Below are 27597 nucleotides of genomic sequence, written 5' to 3'. Positions count from 1 at the left end.
TTCTTTTTTTCCCTCTACTTGCTTCCACACCATGAAAACGGAAATTGAAGTTCAAAAAGGTTACCTCCTTAATTAAAGGGAAACAAAGGCTGTCCACTACCGTGCAGGCAGTGTTCAAGCTAACAAACAGACCACAATAAAGGGGGTTTTTGCCCTTCACAGCTTTGAGTGGTGCAAGCCAAACACATGACACTCCAAACAATTATTATTTAAGACTTTGACACATGGTATGGGGAAAAGATGCTGCCATTAAAGAGATGGTGGATCGATGGAGAACACGTGGGGAGAGGCAGCGTCGACACAATCATGGTGGAGCTGGGCATGCTATGAGTAGACGAGCAAGCTGGCAACTTCAGGACCTGGAAGGTGGACTCTCCCAGGCCCAGCCATGGGCAAGTGCAGAGGCTGTGAGGCAGGAACTCGGCGAAAGGCTAGTGGGGTTGCAGCCTGGTGAGCAAGGGGGCACCGGCCAAGGCCGAAACCCCGTGGTAAACCAGGGCAGAGCCTGCGCCAAGGTAAGGGCAAGGAGCAAGGACCAGGTTGCCCTGCTCGCCGACGCGTGTTCCTGCCCACTGCCAATCCGTCCGGCACGTGGACGAGGCGACAGGAAAGGCCGCTGGCAGGCCGAGGGACAGCGGGGACCGAGAACTAGACGACGCCGGGCGCCGGCCATCCCTGGAAGGGCCACCACCTTCCAGCGGGCGAGCGACCCCACCCGAGCCCTCCGCCCGCAGGCGGCCTGCCTGACTGCCTTTCGTTCCGGGAGGCGGGCCTCACCGCCGGAACTTTGGTCAAGATGCCATGCAGAGAGAACATAAACTGGGATGAGGGCGAAGTCCTGGGGAAAACAGCCCGGTGGATTTCTGTCTCGCTTCCCCTCCCGGCTTCCCAGGAGGAGTAGATGCTCGCCCTCGCTCTCCAAGCCACCCCCCTCCAACAGCGAACGCATTGGTTTGGCCCCTCATCCCGGATTGGCTGAAGTTTTACGCCTCGGCCAGGGATTGGAGGGCGTGCGTCTCTGTCCCAGCGCCCGCGTCCATTGGTTAGCCTTCCGCTTCGGGGCGGAGTCGCCGGGGACGGTTTCCACCCTCTTGTTTACCGGCCGCGTAGTGGACGCTCTCGCTGAAGTTCCCTGCTCCGCGGCGCCGACCAATCGCGCCGCTCGCTCCGCCCTCGCTGCGCTCCCTGGCCGCCTCCCGCGTGGTACGGCCCACGCCTTGAGAACGCCGGCGCGTCCCTCCGCCCGCGCTCGCCCGCGGCTTCCTCCCCCCTCCACACACACACACCCCGCACCGAGCCCGCGCTTGGTACGGCCCGCGCCACCTCCTCCGCTCGTGAGGGAGGCTTGACCCCCTCCCGGGCCGCGGCTCTTGGTGCCGCCCGGGAGAACCAGGTCATCGGCCGGTTCCCGTGAAAACAAAAACAATCGGCGGCGCCGCCGGGGGGCAGCCGAACGCGGAGAGCCAGGGGGGGGCCCGGGGCGGGACGCGGCGGCGCCGGGTGGGGCGGGCGAGAGAGCGCGAGCGGCGGGGCCGGGGCGCCATGGGGCGGGCGGGCACGGGCTGCGCGGGGCTACCCCGGCGCCGCGGCTAGCGCGCCCGCCTCGCCTTAGCTTCCCGCGCCGCCCGCCGCCTTGGGGGACGAGGAGCAGGACGCGGCCTCGGTGGGGCCCGGGCCGACGACTCGCTGCGGACCGCCGAGCGCCGCGGTCTCCGGCATGGATCAGTGCGTGACGGTGGAGCGCGAGCTGGAGAAGGTGCTGCACAAGTTCTCGGGCTACGGGCAGCTGTGCGAGCGCGGCCTGGAGGAGCTCATCGACTACACCGGCGGCCTCAAGCACGAGATCCTGCAGAGCCACGGTGAGGGCGGGCGGGCGGGCGGCCGCGCGGGGGTCGGGGCCCGTCGCTGCCGTCTGCCGGTCCCCAGGCCGCGGTGGCTTGCCCTCCTCGCACGGACCCACCCGGAAACGCGGTGGCCTGGCTGGGTGGGTGGGTGGGGGGAGCAGTCCGCTGCACACGGCTCGGGGCGCGGGGTCTTGCGTGGTCGTGCGGGCCGCAGGTGTGCGAGTGATCAATGGGGTCTGCTCAGGGCTCTGTCCAGTTCCTCTGTCTCGGAGATCTTGGTTTTTTTTTTTTTTCCCACCCCCCCGGTGGTTCTGGGGTTAGGGAGTTGGGTGTTCTTAGCTGTGGGTGTCCATAGGAGCCGCTCCTGCAACTTCAGAGTTGGACTGGTGTGCGAGCAGGCAGCTCTTCCGAACTCGGCATTCCTAGGAAGCCGGCCGGAGCGGACCGCTCAGCGCTCCAGAGGCTGCCGGAGCCTCTCTGGAGACCGACGGAGCCGTTGTGCAGTTAGTTGTTAGTTACTTGCCTTAACCTGGTCCAGTTTGTACTTGTTAATCCCTTCAGAAAAAAAACGGGGTTTCCGTAGAAAGCGCTTCTGCCTAGATGATTTCGTTAATTGGCCTACGTCTTGGAGGACAGATGCCGGGTCTAACTTGAGGAAAGGGTTAGGTGTTTTTAAAATAACATTAGGGGTCTGGTACTTGGGGGGCCACAGTGCTGACTCTTTCTGAGTGAGAGGTGACTTGTGATGGATTCATTCAAGAGGCCGAGCCCCTGTCGTCTAGTGGTCTGAACAGAAATTAAAGGGATGCTTGCTAGCCAGGGAGAAATAAATGCAGATGTAGCAGGTGAGGCGATGGCATTGTTAGCGCGGCCCCCCCTCTCCTGTCCTCTCCACCTTCCTTTTCCCGACAGTTCAGTTGAGGGTGACTGCTCCTCCCTGGTACAGGAGTCTGACAACTTCTGACACCGCTGTCACTTTGGAACTCTGGGAGAGAGCTAAGCTGGAGCCATTGTGGTTGAAATATTAATGTGTGTGTGTGTGGGGGGGGGGGTATTTTAACTGTAGTAAGGTTTCTCTATAGATATATGGAAAATGTTGATGGCTGCATGTGAAAAGTCATCTGACTGCTTTGGTGGTGATGATATAGTACAAACGGAATAAGGTGGGGTGGGAGGGAATCTGGAAACTAGTGAATTTTGATTCGTGAGATAAAGTTCAAGGGTTTGCTGAAGATAGCAAAGGTCTTGGGGTATATGTGAGACTAAAATTGGTTGTTTTCTTTTGTGTGTGGTGTTTTGAGATAGTCTCACTGTGTGGCCCAAGCCAGCTTTGAATTCATGGCCTTCTTGTCTTCATCTTCCCAGTGTTTGGGATTGCTGGTGTACCACCTCTGTTCTCTGATAGTTCTAAGAAGACAGTGGAGGATATCATAGGCTGTGAGATGAACGATCTTAGGCTCTAAACACAACCAAGGAGAGCAGAAGTGAGAAGGGGGAGAGGCTGCCGAGCTGTTCCGTGACCATTTCATGGACAAGCCAGATTATTGGGGCTAAGAAAACTCCAGTGCATCCTGAAGTGGAAGGCAGTCCAGGGTGGTTCAAGTCCAGTGCTTGAAGACACCACACCCCTTCCCCCAGAAGACATCGTTGTCTTCCTTCCAAAAAGGAAGAAGCCAGTAGGGAAAGAGAATGAATATAGGGCTTCTACTTGGAGAGGTAAAGGAATGTTTCCTTTTGGGGACCAGACCAGAGATGGGGGGTTACAGAGGGAGGGTTTGAGAGAGAGAAGATGGACCGTAGAGTCCTTACAGAAGAATGACTATAGTAGAAGGGAGATGTGAGTGTGCGGTTCGTTTTAGGGAAATTGAAACCAGTCCCAAATGGATAAAATGACTCTAAAGATTGCCAAGGCATGGGTTTTGGGTCTCTTTACTTGTAGGGAAACTTTTCTCAAAACCTATGGTGTGAAGGGTAGTAGCCACAGTACCCTTTGTTCTCTTGATTTTTTTTACCCCCCCCCCTTTTTTTTACCTTCCTGTGAACCAAATGCCTGCCAGTTCTCTATGGCAACTCTTTTAATTTCCTTTAATAAGTTGAATAGGATTAAGTGATGAAAGGTAGTTAAAAAACATGAAAGAAATACATATACCACAAATACTAGGTCTGGTTTTTAATGTAGTCTTCTTTGTTTCTCTTGGTGTTCTTTTGAGTGAAGATAAACATGCTTTGGTATCTGGTTATGGTCTTTTTGAAGCAGCTAATTTCTAAATTAAAGTTTCATATAGGTGATGGGCGGTGGATAATACATTCAATCTTAAGTAAAGGTATGCCTTAAGTAAAGGTATGCCTACTGAAAGCGGAGTTTACCACTCTATATTAAAGACTTGGAACGTGCCCATCTGGGCAAGTAGTCTGGTAGGCTGCTGTGATCTGAGAGAGGGGCTCCAATTGGGGTCTTCTGTAAGGGTTCTCTCTATCTTATGCTCCGAGCTAGAGTGGTGATATTCTTGGAAGAAGAGAATGAGTAAGGTAGAACCTTGGGGACTGTAAACACTAGCCTGCCAGACCGGATAAAGGACAGATCATTGTATATACTGGTAGGTAACTTCCTCTTTCAAAAGCATCTTGTACCAGTAAGCAGAGATTAGCCCAATTTTAAAAAGCCATTATTGAGTCCTGCCCGACCTGTGGAACAGTCCTGAATAGGGGAGTGAGAATTGAGAAAAAACAGCTAGGAAAAAAAAAAAAAAAGAACCGTAGAGGAAAAGACAGAGACACAGGATTGGTTCGGGAGGGCTCTCAGTTAATACTGCTGAAGCCCCAAGTTTATTTCTCACAGCCTTTTTATACCCAAAGCAAGGGGGACAAAAGACCTCTCCCTTTCAAGGACACTATGGTTCAAGGTACAAACAAACATAAATACCTCCTCAATTCTCAAGACATCTGACAACCACACCTTTGGTGATATATCCTGTTACCCAGCCTTAAGGAGCAAAGACAAACTTGAACTCTCTGACCTTGAGTCAAGATGGAATCAAGCCACAAACTGGGCTCCCACACTTAGATTTACCCTGAATCTATAGTGGGGTGTCTGAGATAAGAGGGATCACAGACAACTAATAAATGACCATAGTTCTGAAGTTTGTGTTGGAAACTGGTTGTACTTAAATGGAGTTAGTAAGCTCTTCTACATTGCTCCAGGTTGTAAACACCACCCAAGAGGACTAGCCTGAAACTAGTCCTGCTATGAGTTCTAAATTACCTCTCTGTAACCTAAAGTAGTTTCATGTGAAATTTCTCCATTAGCTATGTCTTTTTAAAATGTAGGTTTCTTATTGCGTACTCTTCAGGAGAATGAGGGTGGTAGGTCATAGCCACTCCTATCTGCTGAATTAGTTTATGTTCTGCCACTTGATCTGTAGTTCATCAGCCTGGAAAGGGGGTGGGAAATGTGGGGTTTGGTTTTGTTTTGTTTTGTTTTGTGTGTGTGTGTGTGTGTGTGTGTGTGTGTGTGTGTGTGTGTGTGTGTGTGTAGTGTCCAGCTTCTGCTAGAGGAATTATATTAGAGTATAAGACTCGGAGAAGGAGATTTAGGCCTTGAGTTTGGGAGGTTCTAGGGCAGTTAGGAGGATAATAGGAGAATGGAGGGGCATTAGAGGCTAGGGAGAGCTTAGAGAAGTCTGGCTGAACCTGGCCATTCCTTTTCATGGAGCTGGACTCCAGAGGATTCTCTTTGTTGCCTTGGATAGGACATAGAGGCATGAGGCTATAAGCCTCAATGGGGTGCCCAGAGTGAAAGGGATAGACATAGGTATTCATGTTAGATGGAAAACAGGGACCAGTATGTTGGTCTGGGACAATAAGACCACTTTTCACCTACTTTGTCAGAAGTTCAGGAATTGTATTGAGTTCTGCTGCATAGGCTGAGTTACTTTGATTGAAGTTCAGGTTCATTAACTTCTCAACTGGAAGGAGAGGAGCATACAATGGCTTTTAGTTGTGTCCACCTCTCAGTGTGGTTTTCTCAGAAGGAAGAAATTGAGTATAGTGGTTGCTGGCTGGGATCTTTTCCAGGATGCCCTGAGTTGAATGTGGGTGACACTTTACTCAGACATGTATGTGCACTCAATTTTTACTTGGGCTTGTAGTAACATATGTGAATTTATCCTCATTTTCAGACACTAGTACTTGTGAGGTCATAGACTGGATAATAGGTATAATAAACCAAAGCACAATGGTTTTAGTGAGCTGGTTTGTGATAATTGTGCCAATCTAGTTTGTGATAATTATTTTTCCTCTTAGCATTTTCCTAGTGGAAAATACATTTTTTTTTTTTTGTTAGCATTTTGTGGTAGAATGAAGAACAAAAGAGAGGCTGAAACAATTTTGGTAACAGTTTCACAATATACTTAAAATGTAGTTGGGAAATTATAATTGTAATAGTTAAGGGTGTGCCATATTACTTCTAGGTTATTTTTAGACTATTACTAAAAGGAATTTGGCTGTACTGGGAATCAAACCCAGGACCTTATAATGCTAGGCAAGCTCTAAACCACTGAGCTGTGTATATATATATATATATATATATATATATATATATATCCCTTTAAAGTTCTTGTGCTTTTTAAATTTTATTTATTTTGAGTAAATAATGCATGCAGATAGTTTGCATCCAAACAATAAATAGGCTTCCTGGGAACAAGCTTCTCCACCATTCCTGTTGTACGATCTCCTAATTGCCTAACTGACAGACGAAAATGCCAGTTTTCAGAAACATTAAAAAAAAGAATCGAGGGAAATGGGGTTCAGTAGTAGATTGCTTGCCTAGCACCTCAGAAATGGGGGCAGTGGGATAATGTGTCAATTTTTAAAATGGCATTGGCTGTGTACTTAAACTTACTATGATTAGGTTTTGTGAGTCAGTTAAAGACACTATTGTGTGTGGAGTGATAAATACATCAAAGCATTTTAAGCAGTTTTTTTGCATTTATTCATTGTGTATGTGTGTGTATGGGAAGGTGTCACAGAACACAGGTGGCAGAGGACAACTTGCAGGAGTTGGTTCTCTATTTCCATCATGTGGGTCCCAGGAATCACCCCGGGTCATCAGACGTGGCAGCAGGCCTTTATTTGAGCTCTTTTGCTGGTCCATATATTAGCATCTTGAAACTCACTTTTGTGTGTATTTGTAATTGTAAAACTTAAACTGTGACTTCTATAACAATCTTACTGTTGAGTCAGAAAATAGCTGAACTAGTGTCAAAGCTTTCTTTTTTGTTGTTGTTTTGTTTTTTCGAGACAGGGTTTCTCTGTGTAGTTTTGGTGCCTGTCCTAGATCTCGCTCTGTAGCCCAGACTGGCCTCGAACTCACAGAGATCCGCCTGGCTCTGCTGAGTGCTGGGATTAAAGATGTGCTACCACCGCCTGCTGCTTTCTTGTTTTATTAAGTTTGAGAGTGATCAGATGCAAAGGTACTTAGGCAAGTGAGTATGAGAAAAATACTATGGGTGTGACATTTTTTTTAAAATATATATTTTTTATTTTACAATACCATTCAGTTCTACATATCAGCCATGGGTTCCCCTATTCTCCCCCGTCCCACCCCTTCCCCTTACCCCCAGCCCACCCTCCATTCCCACCTCCTCCAGGACAAGTCCTCCCCCGAGGACTGCGATCAACCTGGTAGACTCAGTCCAGGGAGGTCCTGTCCCTTCCTATGGGTGTGACATTTTAAGCTCACATTTAGACCACCAAGGTATCAGCTAGGGCCTGGTGGACTCATTCAGCCTTACTTTTTAGTTAACTCAGGTTAGATCACACAGCCAGGCTCCATTTGTTGAAACTGTGCTAATATTATCAAGATACTCTTGAGAGAAGAATGACTTTTGAACTTTGAATTGAATACAGTGTGGTCTAAATTTACATCTAGAGTAGCAAGTAGCGTGTGAGTGGATCATAAATAAAAGTTTGGGTGGATGGCTGTACCATTGTTCAGGCACGGTAAACAGAATAGATGGGTTGCCAAGCTACTCAGGCTATTTTAAGTAGGAAAATAAAAGGTCAGTGTGTTTCCAGTTGGGCTTAGAAGCAGATTTAACTTTTGCTAGCCATTCCTATCCAGGCTCATGTAGGAGATAGTTCTTTGTTATTTGGAACATTATTCATTTAGATTTCTGTGTTATCCAGTATTCTTTAGGTTTCAAGTGGTTTTAAAGTAGATTTTTTTTTTTTTTTTACCTATGGCTGAATGGGCCCAGGTTAAGCAAAGCTGGCTTCTGAGACACAAAAGATGTCACCAGGAAGTCTTGTCTTCCATCATTTATACTTTCCATGATTACTTGCGTTTTCAGAGTTTTCCCCATATTGAGGTGAAGATGGCTGATTGAGCTCAAAAGACAAACATTTCTGGTTTTGTGTCCTTTCTCCTTAATTAGTAACTGGAGCTGGAGTTTGGTCTTGGTCACCTTGAGCTCTGCTCATCCTGTGTCAGAAGATACATAGCCACATGTGTCCCCGTTCTTCAGAAGAAGAGCTCTGGAAAGGCACATTTGTTCATAACATATGTTGGTGAACATGAAGAACTCTGTGTCAACAGTAGTGTTCTCGGAGAAGTGTTGGTGACTAGCCCAGCCTTTACTGCCCAGTTTTAGCCTTGTGTCCTAACTGTTCATATTATTCTAAATACTGAATAGATCTTAGTTCATGCAGCGTTGGGGACTTGTTTGAAATGGCTTTGATGCTTTACATAAAGCCATTTCTAAGAGTATTTTATTTATCTTTTAAATGTCCTTAATTCTGTGTAGTAACACAGATCATCCCAGAAATATGCAGAAATGGCTTAAGTCTTATAGGACAAGTGCCTATGAACTTTATATCTAATTAGGGGGATGAGACAGGTATGAATTCTAACAGAAACAGTGCCTTGTAATGCAAGACCATCCATGGAGCCCCAGTGCTGGTGAGTGGTAGAGAAAGGAGTCTGCTTCAGGACAGGGACTCTTCCCACCTGTGGTAGATTTTAGTAGCACATGGAGATGTGGGAAGCAGGAAGATGGGATGGAGAACCAGAAGAGGGGGCAAGAACAAAGGTCAGAGAAGGAGATGGTGAAGGAACATGGGATAAAAGCATTCTCTAAAGTCACGGACACCAGTGACAGAAACAGGGAAGACACCCACATTTTCAGTACGATGGGGCAGGGTGTGATTGGAGGCCTGTTGCCCGCAGTGCTCAGGTTTAGTTTGATCTGGTGACATGAGCCTGTCCTTTGGGTAGGAGTAGTAGAAATGTAAAGAGACTTCCTAAGGGATCTTTGAGAGTAACCAGGACTTGTGCGGGAATGGAGTCTGGCAGAATGGGGTAAAGGCTGGAAAAATCAAAGGTTAATCCAAGGTTTTAAGCAGGAGTGAAATATATAATTATGGAACAAAGCAAAAAAAAAAAAAAAAAAAAACAGCAAAGTTTGGAAGAGTCGGAGAAGCCCAAGTTTGATTTTTAAAATAGAAATCCATATTTAAATGTTACAATGGGTTCAACCATTAATTTTTAAGAGATTAAGTATTTGTGTTTTGAATGGGGGGGTGGGGTGGGCTTTAAGAATAAGGACCATGCAGCAGACATTTAAAAACACATGCCTGCATATTTCTTCTCCAGTTCTTGTCATGTGTGCTCTGAAGCCCCCGCCCCCCCACAACAGCCATTGGTCAGTTCTCTGCCCCAAGAACACTGTCCAGTCTGTACCATGAGGTTGAGCTTTTAAATACAAACTTTGTTGTTTCAGTTTTCCTGTTTGCTTTTGCTGCCCTAGGATTGTGACTTGATGGAGTGGTCTTTAATAACGTCCCTGGATGAGAACACTTATCTGTGAATCCTGCCTGTTAGAACTGCCCTGTTCTAAAAGGTCGGTCAGGACTTGAGCACCAGAATGCTTGCTTTACAGATTTGCTCATGTTGAGTAGACCCTAAAAGGTTTTGTTTTCAGTGTACCACCTCTAGAAAAAAGATGAATGAGTTTGTTCCCTTCTTATTTATTGAATCAGCTGGAAGCCTAGGTGTTAAGGTTGCTCTCAAGGCCACAGCTCTCCTTGACCACCATTAGGGTACTAACATGTGAAATAATCCTTTGTTAATTTAACATCAGGCTTAGCTTTTCAAGTTGCTGTCTTAATATTTTTTTGCAAGGAGAGCCATGTTCACTTTGGACAGGTGACTTTTTAAGAGTCAGTTTTAAGTCCTAATGTCTTTGTCTTTGTTCACTTTCTAAAATTCTTAACCTATTTAGAAACTAGTAACATGAGGGAATACACCTTGAACAATGCTGGCCAAGGCTCTGATACTGTTAATTGAATCCAAATGTCATCATTTTCCCTTTGCTTTTGACATTTTTGGGGTTTGTTTTGGTTTCATTTTATTTTTAAATATTAGGACTCTAAGCTGGGTATAGTGGGGAACACCTTTAATCCCAGCACTTGGGCGAGTTCGAGGCTACCCTTGTCTTACATAGTGAGTTCCACGACAGCCAGAGCTACGTAGTGAGACCCTGTCTTGGAAAACACAAAAGGTTTCTAAAGAAGAAAAAAAGACTCTCAAAGGGTGGGATACCATAAAAATACCCCTTCTAGTCGTCTTCTTAGTCATACCTAATATTCTTGTGACTTGTTTAAATTTGGGCTTTGTAATTTTATATATGTGTTTATTTTGAGACAATCTCATATTCTAGACTGGACTGGAACTTGCTAGGTAGCTTAGAACGACCTTGAACTTACAACCATCCTTCATTACCCCACCTCCACTCCAGTGCTAGGGTTAGGAGTGAATACCATCCTCATCCCTGTGCTTGGGATTGAACCTAAGACTTCTTGTACGCTAGGCAAGTACTCTTACATTCCAGCCTCTATGGAGTTGTTTAAGTGTTTTGTTTTAATTTTTTAGGAACTGATTTCATGGAATTCTGGAATGCAAATTTACAAGGTCTGAGTTTTATTTAGGTATAGTTAGGATTATGTTTCCTAAAAGGAGTTCTGTTTCTCTGCATTAAAACTTGTATCCTATTTTGTTTTCTGTTTAATTCTATTAAGATCTTTGTCCATTTTGTCAAAGTGCAAATAACTCACAAGAGCTCAAATGCAGTATATGTAATATTTACAAACTAATTTTTTGCCTCTAGCATATTCATAAAAATATATAAATAGGGTCTGTGATTTCTAGGGGATCTGACAGTTCATTTTTTGTCTTAGGCAGTAGCTTTTAGACTTTTTGAAAATCTGAATCATAATTATCTTGCATATTAGCGCCTTTTTTTTTTTTTTTTTTTTTTTGGTCTCACTGGTTTTATAATGTTCTCTACTATAGAGGGTCTCATCTCATGACTGCTGGGCAGCCTGTACTTGATGGTGTATCGACACCTTTAAGCTCTCTTTTATAAACTGAATTAGAGCTTTGATTGTCTGCTCACTCTTCTGCATTTTGATGGTGCTCCCCGCCAGCCATGGTTTTCACAATGATATTTTGCTAACAGCATGTCTGTGGTTGTTTACATCACCCCCACCCCGTATGAAGTAAGTACCAGACAAGCTTGAAAGTTCGAAAACTGGATAGGAATTTTGTTTTCAGTTTTACTGTCTTTGACTTGATTGAGTCTAGATGGGTCAAATGGAGTGAATAGTACCACAGTTGGGCACATGAGTTTCTTACCTTTGTGATGGATGAGTAAGGAGAAATACAGACCAAATAAATGGTATAAAAATGCATTTGTAGTTTACTAAAACCAACAAATAACTAAAAATTTTATAACTTTTAGCTTTGTGAGATACCTTTTTAAGATATTTACTATGTTCTGATATTAGGATGTAATTTTTTGAAAAAAAATTAATTTGTGTGTGTGTACACACACACACACATGCATTGTGGTCCAAGGACAACTTCACGGAATCAGTTCTTGCCCCCCTTTATGTGGGTTCCAGGCATCAAAGTCATCCGGCTTGGCAGCAAGCACCTTTACACTCGGAGCGACCTCACCCGCGTGGGATGCGCTTTGATACACAGAAACTGAGGTGGATGTCTGTGTCTTTAACACAACTCGGGGTATTGTTGTTTTACAAATAAAAACACCCAACCCGCAAGTGACTCCTGTCAGAATACAAACCTGTACATTCCTGTCATGTGGTGATGTCAGGTGTTTGGAAGAGAGAAGGTTAGGACTGCAGAGGAGCAGGAGGACTTGGTGTGCCATACTTGAAAATAAGAGACTGTGCACACCAAGGTTAGTAGTTCTAGGGGAGGTGGAGGGAGGAAAAGGAACGTGTGCGTATATGCATGTGAAGATTCTGTGGGCTTTTCTTAATGATTTCACTGGGAAAGGGGCACTATTATTTCCGGATTTATGTTGGCATTTGGAAATCATAGGCCACAGTGCTGTTGTGTAGGAGACACTAAACATTCTGCAAGAAGCCAGGGGATCCGTAAACTGCTGTTTGTGAAACTGCTGGCAGCCTTAGAGTATGCTGGTAATACCAGTCAGTCTCCTATGCTGGGCTTGAAATTGAGCATGTTATGCGCCATTATTTTTATTTTCATTCTGTACAGGATTATTGAGCTGGTGTTAAGATGCATACTTTATAATCCTATTACTTTGGAGATAGAATCAGGAGTGTGAGTTTGGGGCCAGGCTAAGCTACAAAAAGCAAGACCCAGTCCCCCCAAAAAACAAGAAAACTGCCACCACCCACAAAACAAGTTATTGAATGCCTGTTAGATGCCAGTCACCGTGGTTAAATGTTAGGAGTTGATAGTCGTGCTTCCTGTTTTCAGGTAATTCACGGGAATGATAGACAGATACATACAACAGATAGTAAACAAAAATACCCTGAGTTGTGTTAAAGACACAGACATCCACCTCAGTTTCTGTGTATCAAAGCGCATCCCACGCGGGTGAGGTAGCTCAGATCGTAAAGGTGCTTGCTGCCAAGCCGGATGACTTTGATGCCTGGAACCCACATAAAGGTGGGCAAGAATTGACTCCATGAAGTTGTCCTCGGACCACAATGCATGTACACACACACACACACACACACACACACACACACTAATAATTTTTTCAAAAAAGTACATCCTAATATCAGAACATGAAGAGGCGTCTCACAAAGCCAAAAAACATAAAACCCTAATGGGAAGCACAGGATGCTATGGAAACATGCTTTTCTAACATACTGTTTCTGTGAAACTAGTGAACATAAATCCTGAAATGGTTAGGCATGAAAGGCCACAGTTAGACCTGGAGTCTAGGTAGGTCACACACACACACACACACACACACACACACACACACACACACACACACAAACGTCAACTCGGTTGTGTCTGATTTAGTTTGGTGACTGTCTGGGTTTAGAGGAGATTCTGCCTTAAATTCCTGTATGCTATAAGTAGTATATATACTTAAACACTATACTTAAAATCTGTTTCTGAGAGAAAAGGGTTAGCTGGGTGTGGTAGCCCATTCCTATAGCAGCTCTTGGGAGATTGAGGTAGGAGGTCCCTGAGTGTGAGGCCTGCCTGGGTTACAAAGTAAGACTTTTCTAAAACGACAATAACAACAAAATATTATTGTATTTTTTAAAGGTTACATTGAAGTTATTTTAGGGCTTTTTTGCTGGATTGGGGGATCCTGCATGGCAAGTGCCCTCAACTGAGCTGCATCCCTACAGTTACAGAAACAATTTTTAACTTCCCCGTTGTCTGTATGTGATGATTGTTTGCTTGGCTTCAACATGCTGATTCATGCTCATTTAACCAGTCATGTTAGACATGACCTTTGACTGTACTTGTCTCTGTCGATGCTGGCAGTGCCTCCTCAGGGGTTGTGCATGCATATGGAGTCCACGGGATTTGTCACATTGAAAGAGACAGTGGACATAGGCTTTATTCTGGGCGATAAGTGGCCAACCTGGACTCTACTTTAGTTATGATGAAGATGGTTGTCTTCCTATTTCCATTTTATATCTCGGAAGTAAATCTAATTAAATTTCTTTCACAGGAAGGTTCTAGAAGCTGGTTGTGTTTTCATGGAAAGATCAGAAAAACATTAAGACTCCCATTAGGACTTCGAAGTTTGATCTTGTCTCAGTCAGGTCATTTTAGTGGTACTCAGGCCTGGGTTTTACCCTTGGCTGCTTCCCACTGAATGCATTTGAAAATGCATTAGTGGATCCTCTCTGAGCAGGGCTTTCTTTCCTTCAGCTTATTCCATGAGATTTTCTTGGGCTTCCAGAGAGGCAGGCAGTGTTTAACTGAAGGAACTTGTTCTGAGAAATGCCTTGTTAAGGAGTTTCATTGTGGTATGAACATTGTCATATACTTACACACACCTAGATGGCATAGCATCTTCCACATCACCATAGGTGGTGGCCCATTGCTACTGAACCATCTTTATGTGGCGCATGACTGTCTCAAGTCTCTGACTGAACTTGGAGCTCACGGATTCAGTTATTGTCAGGCCAGCCACCACCAGGAATCCTCCAGTCTCGCCTCCCCAGCACCTTGGTGGGTTACAGGTGTGTGCTGCTGCACCTAGCTCTTTATGTAGGTGATGGGGATCCTCGTGTGTGAGCAGCAAGCGCTTTACTAGCCATCTCCCTAGCCCCTCTTTTGGCTCCTTTTAAGTTGGATTGTCATGCTGTTGTTGAGTTGGAAGTGTGTGTTTTGTTTTATTATTACTTTGCTATATTGAGGATTGAACCTATAACCTTACACATGCTAGGCAAATGTCCCACCACTGAGTTATATCCCTGTCTTGTTTCCTTGTAAATTTTTTTTATTCTTGACATATTAAGAGTATGATCTGCAAATATTTTCTCCTAGTCTGTTTTTTTCAACTTCCTGAGACAGAATTTCTTGTAGCCAAGGCTAGCTTTGAACTCTTGATCTTCTTAATTCTACTTTGCAAGTGCTGTGGTTACAGGCACACCAGCTCAAACTTAATTTTAATGAAGTCAAACTTAGTTTTTTTTGATGTCCTGTTTAAGAAACCATTGGGTAATTCAAGATCCGGGATACATTTTTTTTTTCTTTACACAGTTCAGACAGTTTCAGCTTTCAGTTTTAGAGCTTTTTCCTGTGTGAATTACTTTGTGTCTGATGCGGCACTTTTGCATGTAGCATCTTGGTCATCCTGTCCCATTTGCCTTACTGTGCTGTTTGTGGTTGCACCAGGAGCTTGTAGGAAGGGTTTTGGTTGCTGTCTCACCTCTTTCTCACCTGCCCATCATGGCTGCCTAGTCACCATTTGTTAGGATTTTGACCCTGTATCTAGGTGGGTTCATTCACTTAGACGTAGATAGTGATACTGCATGATGGGATAGTTCATAGTCTGTGGTGATGATGTTGTGGAGGTAGTTTGTTTCATAGTAAAATTTTAATTTTTTAATTTCCAAAAATAGATTCAGTTATTTTAGTATCCACTTGAAAAATAGCATCTATGAATGTGACCATCTGTTTTAAAAACAATACTGATTTTTCTTTGTTTTCTCTCATCTTTCTTTGTGGCGTTTGCTCTAGTGAGTCACCAATATTTCTTGTTTTGTTGTTTAATAGGTCAAGATGCTGAGTTATCAGGGACCCTCTCACTTGTTTTGACACAGTGCTGCAAAAGAATAAAGGACACCGTTCAGAAGTTGGCCTCCGACCACAAAGACATCCATAGCAGTGTTTCTCGAGTTGGGAAAGCCATCGATAAGGTATGGAGTTGAGGGACTTGTTTTTGTTCTTTTTCGTTTCATCTTAGTTACTGTATTGTTGGTGTGTACCTGTGTGCATGTCAGAAGACAGTTGGGGAGTCAGTTTTCCTTTTCCACCATGTGGGTCTCTGGGATTGAACTCAGATCATCAAGATTGGCAGCAGACTCTCTTCCCTAATGAGCCCCTCACCAGCCCCAGAGGAACTGCTCTGTGTTTCTAACACTCATCCTTTACCAGTATTTTGACACCCTTAGCTTTCTCAAATTGCTTTATGCCGTTCCTTTTTTCTTTGCTTCTGATAACTTTTACAGTTCTTGTTTACTGTGTTACTCATTAAAAGTTTCCTGTTGCTGTTATTTGAGAAACAGAAATAAAAATAAACCAATAAAACACTTTCTTTTTATAGCTTTACTGTTTATCCATTTGTTTATGTGCCGAGAGTCCTGATGGATAAAGGTGCAGAGAAATTTTAAGCCACTATGTGGGAGTTTGTTTATAGGACTAAGCTTCGCTGCTTCCTAAGTGAGTCCCTGGTGATGACCCTGTCTGTCCGTGGGATGGTTAGAAGAACACCTTTGTATCTGTCTCTCCTACCTCTGCCTGCAGGCAGGCTAGTTGCTTTTCTTTGGGGTTGTCTTCTCTGCGAGGGAGTGACTTGGTTGTTAGGGAGCCAGGCAAGCCTCTTTGGTTGGGTGATTTTTTTTTTCCTTTTTCCTTGTGACATTTCTTGAAGAAGCCATCCTTAATGGTTGACTCATAAGTAGTTTCTATTTTTAGCATTGAAGCTGTTTTACCCATGAGGTTCACAGTTCTGAAGGAATTTTAAGAGGAGCTGCCCAAGGTTTCTATCTGATGTTCGCTGACTCCTCCACCTATTAGGGAGAGTGTGACTGGCCATGGCCATTTCTGTTATATGTTGTGAACTTTGGAAAGAGGAGGCAGAATGGTGGAGAGCTTTGTAGCAAACATACCTCCTGAACATTCCTGAGTTATTTAACACCTGCCTGTATGTACAGTGATGGCAGCAGCATAACACAGATGGCAGAATAGCCCGGAGAGTGTGTCCAAGAAACTCATCAGTTGCCCTGTAGAGTGAAAGCTTCGAAAGGCTGGGCTTAGTGGTGCCTAAATCTGGACAGCTGCTAAAGAGACATTGGCTAGTATGTGTGGTACAGTAGGACTGTGAGTAGCAGCTACTCTGGGGACTGACTTTGTGACTTAGGGAAGTTTTAGCAGCTTGTCAGCCTGTGAGCACAGGCTGGGAATGTAGTACGTAGTCTCTGAAATACCTTTGAGGTTTGAAGCCTGTTTGGTAACTTGATGCAGGTCAACATGACAGTCAAGTAGGCTTGGCATCATACCATCAGGGCACCGTGGCACTGGAAGTTATCCTTTGGTACCTGAAGTGGTTGTTTTGATGTATGTGGAGTGGTGGGTACTTGAGAGACAATCTTAAATAATCTTTGGGTGAGGAGCCTTGTGTTTGCTTAAGAAGCTGCACATCTCTGTGGTCAAAGCATGCTGGTGGTCCTGATGACAGAGAGAACCCTAGGAGGTTCTGAGGGTGTCTGCTGGACCACAAGGCCTGCTGCTCCCTGTAGTTAGTGTTTGTTCAGCAGACCGGATGTCATGACAGTGAGAGTTGATGCTTGGAGGAGGTGGGGATGGTCTCAGCAGTCACCTCAGGTTCGTGTGTATGCTGCTCTGGTAGGATTCTGTATTTCCGGCTAATGTTGGAGGCCGCCTTTCTGTTGGCCTGCCGGAATTACAGAATTCTCTTTTGCTCTTAGGCCCCCTTCCTGCAGGTGACTTGGTGTGCATGGCTTCCTCTAGATGCAGCATATTTTTACAGATACCACTAAGGGTTGTCAAATATTTTGACTAGTCTTTGAGAAAGTAGTAAGGTATACTTGGTGCTAAAAATAAAGTTTCTCTTTGAGAATGGGTGTCTAGGGAACACATTTATAGTTAATAATTTACATTCTGACTACGGTTGGGAGAGGATATTAGAAACATGTTTCTTATTAGGTATTTTATTTAGTCTTACACTTTTGAGAATTTTTTTCATATCCTTGAAAGTTATAAGGACTTTAAATAACTGCAGTTCTGAAAGAAACAGAATAGTTCCTTCCAGAAAGAGTTTTTATTTTTAGGAAGGGAGTTGAAATTCTAGGTACATTGATTCTTCTCAACCAGCATAGGAAACTAGAGCAGTTAGTGAATACTCTAAGTGCTTGGTAGATTGTAGCTCAGAGCCGTGGAGGAGGGTTCCGAAGGCGGGGCTCAGTTTTCAAGCCTCTCTCAGCACATGCTCCCTGTGTTTCTGGCATCTACTCTGCTGCTTGGAGAGGAAGCTATTTCCCAGCTGATGTTCCTAGATGTGAAGAGGTTTTGTGTATGCATGAGGAATCTATGTAGGCTGTTATTACATAAGACTCCTCTGCCTTGTTAAGTCTTACACACTTAACTTGAACTTGACACATGTATGCACACTCTGAGAAGCTTTTTGTAAAGGTGGGGTACATTCAGGTATTGGTGGTGAGTAAATAGGATCAAGCTGAAACTATTGTGGTCCAAGGATTGTGGTGTCAAGGCAAGCTGACCTGAGTAATACATTGGAATGCTGTCTAGCTGCCTGTGAATGCCATCTTATAGGCACACGCTTCTTCCTTTGAAAGGTGACAGAGAAACAGTTGGTTCCTTAGGAACAGGCTAGATTTGTTGTTTTAAAAATCATATTAACAAAGAACAGCCTATGAACAGGAATGAGTATGTAATTTCTACAGATTCAAAGCATAGGGTTTGGAACAGCATAGAGGAAAACAAATCATGGCCTTTCTTAAAGGGAAAAAGAAAGGTTAAAGGACCAACCAGGCAGCCGTCATCTATTAGGGGTGTGTGTGTGTGTGTGTGTGTGTATGTGTGTGTGTGTGTATGAATGTGTATGTACAGTAAGACCTCGGATACTCCAGTTTGCACTGGAGCCTTCAGCTTAATCGTAGTTTCTGTTTTCAGAAGACTCTCGAGGGGATAGTAGCTTCAGTCACACACAGCTGAGGTTAAAAATCTTTGTTCTGAAAGCCTGTGTTACTTGTAGTGTGTGTTTGTGTATGCTTAAGACACTTGTTTGACAAGTGGCTGAGGGGAGTGAGAAACTTTAAGTGTATCCTTAAAGCGCTAAGCTGTACAGTTTTTTGTTTTAAGTGTTTTTTTTCCGTTTTAGTATTAAATTTTTTTATTCTCTGAAAATGTTAGCAAAAAAGTTTGCATTATCTAAGGAATTTTCTAGCTTTTTATTATTGTGAATATAAATCACTGATGTTTTTACTTTCATGTGTTGGCTATTTAAGTATTTTAGCCCTTGAATTCTGTGTGTGTGTGTGTGTGTGTGTGTGTGTGTGTGTGTGTGTGTGTTTAATTCATTCACTATTTTTTAAAAAACAAATAGTGTGTTGGGCTGTTTTTAATTTTCTATCTCCTACTTCTTAGAAATTCTGTCTAGGGCTATGGTGAGGACTGAAATGAATAATAACGAGATTTTTTTTTTTTTTTTTTTTTGTGATATATATTTTTTATTTTACAATACCATTCAGATCTACATATCAGCCATGGGTTCCCCTATTCTCCCCCCTCCCACGCCCTCCCCTTACCCCCAGCCCACCCTCCATTCCCACCTCCTCCAGGACAAGTCCTCCCCCGAGGACTGTGATCAACTTGGTAGACTCAGTCCAGGGAGGTCCAGTCCCTTCCTCCCAGACTAAGCCAAGTGTCCCTGCATAAGTTCCTGGTTTCAAACAGCCAACTCATGGAATGAGCACAGGACTTGGTCCCACTGCCTAGATGCCTCCCAAACTGATCAAGCCAATCAACTGTCTCACCTATTCAGAGGGCCTGATCCAGCTGGGAGCCCCTCAGCCTTTGGTTCATAGTTCATGTGTTTCCATTCATTTGGCTATTTTTTTTCAATAATTGAGTAAAACTGAAATTGATTATATGCCACAGTCATCCTAGGGACCTCCATGCTATATATATAGCCTCTATGGTTCTATGGGTTGTGGTCTGATTGTTCATTTTATATCTAGAATCCACCAATGAGTGAGTACATACCATAACTGTCTTTCTGGGTTTGGGTTACCTCACTCAGGATGATTTTTTCTAGTTCCATCCATTTGCCTGCAAATTTCATGCTTTCATTGTTTTTCTCTGCTGAGTAGTACTCCATTGTGTATATGTACCACATTTTTTTCATCCATTCTTCCGTTGATGGGCATCTAGGTTGTTTCCAGGTTCTGGCTATTACAAATAGTGCTGCTATGAACATAGCTGAGCATGTATCTTTATGGTATGTATCAGCATTTTTTGGGTATATGCCCAAGAGTGGGATGGCTGGGTCTTGAGGTAGTTCGATTCCTAATTTTCTGAGAAACCGCCATACTGATTTCCACAGTGGTTGTACAAGTTTACATTCCCACCAACAGTGGAGGAGTGAATAACGAGATTTTTAAGCTTCTAAAATGTATGTTATAGTTAAGAGTGAAAAATAGTACATGTTATTTATATGTTAGGAATTTTAACTATAAGATTATAAAAAGTGTATTTTCTTGCTTTTGGGGGGCACTCAAGACAGCGTTTCCCCTGGCTGTCCTGGATCTCGCTCTATCGACCAGGCTGGGCTTGAACTCACAGAGATCAGTCTGCCTCTGCCTCCTGAGTGCTGGGATTAAAGGTGTGCTGGGTTTTCTTGACACATAAAAGAATAAAGTTCTGAGGCAAGTGCATGTTGAATTGTAAAGGAAAGATTGTACTTTTAGCAAATCTAAGGTTTGCAGAGTTAGTGTCTTAAATATGAGTTGGAAGAAGAAAGCGATGAAGTGAGATTCTGTTAGGATAGGAAACAGAAGTGCAACACATGTTAGAGACTGAAGGGGTGACTTGGTTAGGGTAGGTTCTCTTCCTGAGACTGGGGAAAGATCAGGTTGGTAAAGATTAGGGATTATTTATGAATTCCATCCTGAATTCTGTTCAACAGGTGACCAGAAGGAAACGAAGGCAGTGAAGGCAGGGGAGGGTTAGTTTGACGTCCTATAGGATGAACGTAAGTGGTAGTCAGGGCAGGGAGGGTTTGCTTGACGTATAAGATGGACATAAGTGGTAGTCAGGGCAGCGAGGGGTTGCTTGGCTTACCCAGGGGTGACTATATCTCTGATACTGAGCTTTCCTTACATTTATGTGTCCATGATGCTAGTGTATGTTCTCATTGACTTAGAGGAAACAGAGGTGAAGACATGTTGAACAACATGCCCTGAGCCTGGAGGGCAAACCAAGGTGTGGAAATGTTATCAACTGTGAATTTTTCCCTAAACTTTACTTAAAATCAGTGAGGCGTGGCAGGGCTGGTAATGTTGGGGTGAAGTGCTGGCCAAAAAGCTTACTGCGTTGCCCAAACTGGTTTTTGCCACTAGAGGGAGCAGCTAACATTGGGGAAGAAAATGCTGATGGTCTTAATGCTGACAGTATACAAAGAGAAATAGCTAGTGTTTTTAAATAGTTGCAGGCAAACAGTTGGAACTGCCTTTTATGTCAGCTTAACTGGTTTTCCATTTCAATACTGCAAAGAGCTTGTGCTTGGCTTAAAGCATTGATCCTTCTGGGATTAGACAACTTTGCTATCACACCCAGTTTAAAAGTGATTTTTAAATTAAGGAATTTGTTGTTTTTTATATGGTTCTTTATATTTTCTAATGGCTTTGCAGATAAAAGTACAAAATGCACAAGCCTGGTGACCTGAGTGTAATCATAAGTTTTCCTGTGTCCCACCTGGTCCTGCAGCAGCTCGGACCCAAGTAAACACACACAGGCTTATATTACTTACAAACTGTATGGCCTTCCCCTTTTCTGTCTAATCAAAAAGGAAGGTTTTAACTTTAACACAGTAAAATTATATATAACAAAGCAGTTATCAGGCAAGAATTACAGTTACAATGTCTAGTCTATATTTGGCAAAATTAGAAAATATTTTACCTTCTATTCTATCTTGTGAATCTAAAGTTTTATATCTAATTTATCTTTTATCATGACTAAGGAAAGCTATAAATATAACTAATCTTTAACTCCATCAAAGACCCCAGAAGGATAATAATATTACCTAAGTAAACAGGAAGTGCATTGTAAGCAACTTTCAAAAATCTAGACTAACAGAGACAACTGACTGCCTGGACAGTCATCCCGAGTTCTTCTGCAACGTTGGGGCATCCATCTTCAGCCTATAGGCCTTGAGTTTTAATCACTTCTCTCTGTGTCCTGTAGAATATCTGGCAGTCTCCTCTGCAAAGCAGGAACCTGAAGGACTGTCTTGCCTTGTTTTGGCAGAATTCAGTGGTCATTTTTTTGTGGGTCCTGCATGTCCAGTTTATACAACATCCTGTCAAGCAATCTAGGCAAGGACATTTTTTTGCCCAGTTGCTAACTGTTGCCACAAAGAAAGCAAACTCCATGATGAGTTTCGTCGATGCCCATCATCCTCTTTGAAGTAATTGGTGCTACCAGGAGCAGACATGTTTCATTGTCCAGAAAAGTTTTAAGTTCTTAAAACATTTTAATTGCCATATTCTGTAGGTTTTTGAAGTATTTGAAGATTACCTACCTAATTGAAATATATTTTTGTATATCCAAAAAATGAAACTAACATGACTATAAATTTGACTATCATAGAAGACTAATCATCAATCTGTATTTCTTAATTATACATTACAATTTAAATGAGTTGCATAAACATACGTTAAGAGTAGAAGTATATAGTATAAACTTTAAATTTGTATCAATAAATCAAAATCCATAGCAATGTAAAACATTTCAAATAAGTTGTTACTCTTTAAAAGTAGATTCAACAATCTATCCTTTTATCCTATCATATCTTTATCCCCTTTTCTTTTTTAGAAAGAGATTGTATTTATAATCAATCCCCTTTAAAATAAAAGTAAACATATAAACAATATTTTGGAAATTTGGGTGTAACTTTTTATATTACTTTCTGTTGATTGGGGTTGCTGGCAATCTTATGGGGATCCTGAGGAAATTTGGGATAAAGGTCAAGTTCTGGAAAGACCGGCTATAACCTCTGTTAACCTTGTTAGCAGATTTGTTAATCTGTTAAGGTTCAGGAGGTCTGCTTGATCAAATCTGATCCATCTTAACCTGGAACAAATCCATAGCTTCGTTTCCTGTGGGAACAAAAGCAGAGCCTCCTTTCCAAAGCAATATAACCTTAGATCCAAGTTTTGAAGTCAAGATACCTTTAAAATATATGTATTGGGAAAAAATATGTATTGGTTTAATTTAGCAGCCTTTATAATCAAATGTCTTTTTGTAGTTAAAAAAAATCCCAAAGACAACATAATCCAGACTCTCTGTGTAATAGCTATCTTTTTTTTTTTTTTTTTTTTTTTTTTTTTTTTTTTTTTTTTAATTTTCTGGAGCTGAGGACTGAACCCAGGGCCTTGTGCTTGGTAATATCTATCTTTATGTGGCTTATTTTATATATATATATATATCTTATTTTATTTTCTTAAGATTTTATTTTTATGATTATCTAATCTTTTCTCTTTTCTCTCTCAAGCCTATATATCTTTTATATATATTGTAAACCATTTAGAGGTTTATTCCATCTGAATCTGTCTTTTGTGTATCTATAATTCTTTTTTGATAATTGCTTTAAACTGCAGCGTGGCTGGGACTGAATGCCGGCTTTGGCTGCTGACTGACTCTGCCCATCTCAGCTTCCCAATATGGCAGAGGTACTTTTACTGCCAGCTCTGGGCAGTGGGTCTGTGCCTCCATCAAGCAGCATGTAGCCCAGAAACCATTTTTTTTTTTTTTAATTAGCAAAAGCTAAATCTACCATGCAGTGCGCTGTCCAGCTAACTCAGTCGGTAGAGCATGAAACTCTTAATCTCAGGGTCGTGTAAATTCAAGCCCCATGTTGGGCACCAAATGTAGTTGGGAGTTTTCCTATGTCCCGCCTGGTCCTGCAGCCACTCTGACCCAAGTAAACACACAGAGGCTTATATTACTTACAAACTGTATGGCCTAATGGCTCAGGCTTCTTGCTAGCTAGTTCTTATAAGTTAACCCATTTATTTCTTCTATAAATCTATAAGTTGCCACATGGCTGTGGCATTACCGGTCTGCTGGCATCTTGCTGCTCCTTGGACAGTGGCTGGCGTCTCCCTCACTCTGCCCTTCTTCTCTCTATAGGTTTACTTGGATTTTCCACCTGGCTGTAAGCTTTCTTGCCATAGGCCAAAACAGCTTTATTTACTAACCAATGAGAGCAGCAAATATTCACAGTGTACAGAAAGACATCCCATAGCGCCTGAGTTTGATCCCTGGAACTCGGGGTGGAAGGAGAGAATTGATTCCTCCATATATGTGCCATGGCACTCATGTATCTACCTGTTTCCACAAACACATCATATAGACACAACAACAACAATAAAAATTTTTAAAGATTGTATTTTCTAATGAAAGCTATTTTAAATGTGGCATCAGAATTGGTGGCATGGGTTGACTCAGAATCACCTATTGCATGTCAGATATTTATTGTTGGAAGAATTTTGGTGGAACATTTCTTGTACATTATTTACATCATCTTGAACTGTTTAACTTAATCTGCATCCCAACAAGTGCCATCCAAGCATGAATGTGGAGCTGAGGTTTATGTTAGAGCCAGAGAGAATATAGAAAAGCTGAGATTAAAACCTAAATCTGAGACTTTAAGGACCCTTTCTCTACTAGAATTCCTTGGGAGAAATGATCTTTAGTGCAATGGGAGCACCTGCTCTGTGCACAGGTATCTCTCCCTCCTTGTAGAATGGTAAAAGATGTTTGCCATCTTTGGGAGAATAAAATCACTGACATTTCTGTGTTCTGTTCTAATAAGGAGATAGTGGGGCAGCTGATTGGAACGTGAGATCCTTGGCTAGGGATGTGGCAGACAGGAGATTATTACCTTTTTAAGAGCTCAACATGTGGTATGGCTTAGTATATGCCCTTGTGCTTATAAAGTAAAAGCTTACTAGTGTGACTCTATCTACCTTTCTCTTAACTTTGAAAACCAAAGCAGAGGTATAGTGTGAGTACTGTACAGAGGAGGTACGAGGATGTCCAGAAAGATAGTGTCGGCATCTAGAGTTCCACCTATACCACTCCTGATGGATGCTACTGCCGAGTTCATTTCCGAGCCATAGCTTGTGAAGCACTGCTGTCTAGTATATGCCTAAGTACAGGTTTATTTCCTCCTCATAGGTCCTGCACCTTAGCATCAGCTTTACAGGATGTTGCCAGATTTTCCCCTGAGGGGTTTATACCAGTTTACAGTCCTGCCCAGCATGTTTGACAGCCCTGTTCCCTCATTTCTCACCACATTTGCAATTGCCAGATTTTAACATCTTTTAAGATAAACAGATGGATGTGAAATCGTATCTGGTCATATTCACTTTACCTTTCTTATGTTTGGAGGTGAAGCATCTTTTCACATGTGACCATTAGGATCGCCTCCTTTTGTGCATTTGGTGTTCTTTTTGCCCGTGGTTTTCCTCAGTCTGTCTCATCAGTTGGAGGGTTTGCTTCCGTATTCTTCTGAATGTAATCTTTGTAAGTTGAGTGTGAATAGCCATCTTCTCCCAGTCCAGGTCTGCTTACTCTGTTGAGAATTCTTTGGAGTCTGCTCTCTCTTTCTAACCCAGATTAACCAGATGTTGAGAAAACCAGTTCCTTGGTGCAGCAGTTGTTGGGGTCATATACCAAATTTTCTTCAAAGTAGATGGGAAGCTTAAAAGTAACATTGAGAGTTGACACTTAGGAATTAAAGCAAATACTGTTTTACCATGAACTGCTAGTAACTGATTTATGAATGTATTTGGTGAGCAATGAAAACTAGTCTTTAAACTGATTTGGTTGTATTCATGAGCTGCCCATAGATAGGTTGTTTAGGTTCATGATGTTTTGTGCTCCTCCACCTTTCAGTCTCTAGATTTAGTGTGTTGTGGATTTCTTTTTCCAAGCTTTTTTGCATTCTGTACAAATGGGCATGCTCTTGAACGTGTGCTTTTCCTTTTTTGGTCCTTGTTTGAATCCTTCCTCCCTGAGTAGGAACATCATGTCAGGCTTCTTTTTGTTTTATTGATTGTTTTTCGAGACGGGGCTTCTCTGTGTAGTCTTGGCTGTCCTGAAACTCACTCTGTAGACCAGGCTCAGAGATCTGCAGGCCCCAGCCTCTCAAGTGCTGGAATTAAAGTTGTGTACCAACTTGCCTGGCATATTGCTTGGTTTTTTGTTTGAGACAGGGTCTTCCTGTGTAACCCAGGCTAACTCTGAACTCAGGATCCAATGGTCTTTGCTTCCCACGTGCTGCATATAGGTGGTTCTCATTGTTTAAAGAAGGTGAAAGGGAAAAGTAAAGCAGATGATGCTAATAATAGATGTTTTCTTCACATTAGCGCCTCTGCTGGTTTACAGTGTTGCTGATTTCCTGGGTAGCCATGTAAATGTATTTGGTCACCTAGTAACGGAAGCTAGAAGGAATGCCAGTTCTGATGCAACAGTGAGTAAGAATCTGCAGATATAACAAGGAGAGTTTGACTTATATTGCATCTCCTCAGCATCCATTTATAATTTTGCCTTTAACTTTCATTATGTGCAACCAGAATATAAACTGAAAGGTTTTCCTGTCTCCCTTAGTTGTCTAAATGAGTGATAGAAGGGAGCTCAGAAACATGCATTGTTCTTGCTTACTTTCCAAGACAAGCAACTTTGTTACAAGGCTTCAGTGTGACTAAAGATATGCCTACTGTAAGGGTTGTTCCATTTTTCTTTCCCATGAGATAGTAATCATAGTAAGCCTTTAGAAAGCAAATACGTGAAAGGCATCCTTGTAAAACTACATAACCCTGTTTAAATACTAGACTTTTTAAAGTTTCCTCAGTAATCAGCATTTATTTTTAGTACGTATCTCAAGGAAATTAATTATCCAAATAATTTTTATTATGTGAGCAGGTACTGTTGGTGATAACTGTTAGATTATTTTAAAAGCAGCTGTAAGGAAGAGAAGGTGGAAAGAGTCTTGGTCTGACCTTAGACTGGACCGTTTTTATTCGTGGCAAGGGGGCATCTTCATTACCCACATGTGTGAATGGCCAAAATGCCTACAGAGGAAGATGGAATGTGGCCTCTTACATGGGCAGAAATGACTTCTGTAGTCCTCAAGAAAAGCTGGGAAGTGTAGTCCTTCAGCAGGAAACTATCAGTGACTATTAATCTGACAGTATGCGAGGCATGATGCCTGTATACTCGTAGTCTGCACTTGGGAGGAAGGCAGGAAGAAGGTCAGGAGTTCAAAGTCATCATTTATTACATAGTGTCTGGAAGCCAGCTTGGGCTACATGAGACCCTGTTTCTAAAAACAAGCAAACTGATAATACATATTAACAAGTAAAAATGTCTTTGAAAGCATATTTATTTTCCATGGTTGTTTCTTTCTCTCCTGGAGAATTAAATATCTGATGACAAGTTTATAGAAGGTTGATAAGATTGAGAACTAATTATTAGATGAATTATTACCACCCTGGGGTCTGTTTGTTCACAGATCAGTGAAGGGTATAACTCTAAAGTGGTTGTTGCTTGTTACATAAGCTTAGGCATGTATGTGGAGAATTATAGGCAGATTCCTGAGTTTGCAGTAAATTGCATCATTAGATACCCATTGTTTCATTCATTTGAATGGCCTCTGGAGTAGTAAAATAGTCGCATCATTCTTTGGATTACTGGTTGAGTTCAGAAGAAGAGCAAAATACCACCACTCTTGTGTTTTGGTTATTATAGACAGCACAAAAAATAGAAATTATTTTGTTTAAAAGTGTCAATGACCTGCCACGAGTCAACTCTCAAATGCAGGGTCTCTGATGAGCAGAAACAAAACTCAAAACCTTTGTAGGTGATAGTGGTTCATTAGTAAGTTCATATGTG

The 27597-nt window shown here is 42.6% G+C and overlaps 1 protein-coding gene across 1 annotated transcript in view; it reads left to right on the top strand.

Moving 5' to 3' along the window:
* The first annotated feature begins 1549 nt into the window (after positions 1-1549).
* Positions 1550-27597, top strand: part of Rmnd5a (required for meiotic nuclear division 5 homolog A) — a 48826-nt gene continuing 22778 nt past the window's right edge. Inside the window, exons 1-2 of the mRNA XM_076566910.1 lie at positions 1550-1859; positions 15433-15575. Of these exons, the coding sequence (XP_076423025.1) occupies positions 1718-1859; positions 15433-15575 (285 nt within the window). The 5' untranslated portion in view covers positions 1550-1717. The remainder of the gene's footprint in view (positions 1860-15432; positions 15576-27597) is intronic.

This window comes from Peromyscus maniculatus, chromosome 3 (assembly GCF_049852395.1).
Source record: "Peromyscus maniculatus bairdii isolate BWxNUB_F1_BW_parent chromosome 3, HU_Pman_BW_mat_3.1, whole genome shotgun sequence".
In the NCBI taxonomy this organism is placed as follows: domain Eukaryota; kingdom Metazoa; phylum Chordata; class Mammalia; order Rodentia; family Cricetidae; genus Peromyscus; species Peromyscus maniculatus.
The sequence above is the reverse complement of the archived record's forward strand: the minus strand, read 5'-3'. Positions and strand labels throughout refer to the sequence as shown.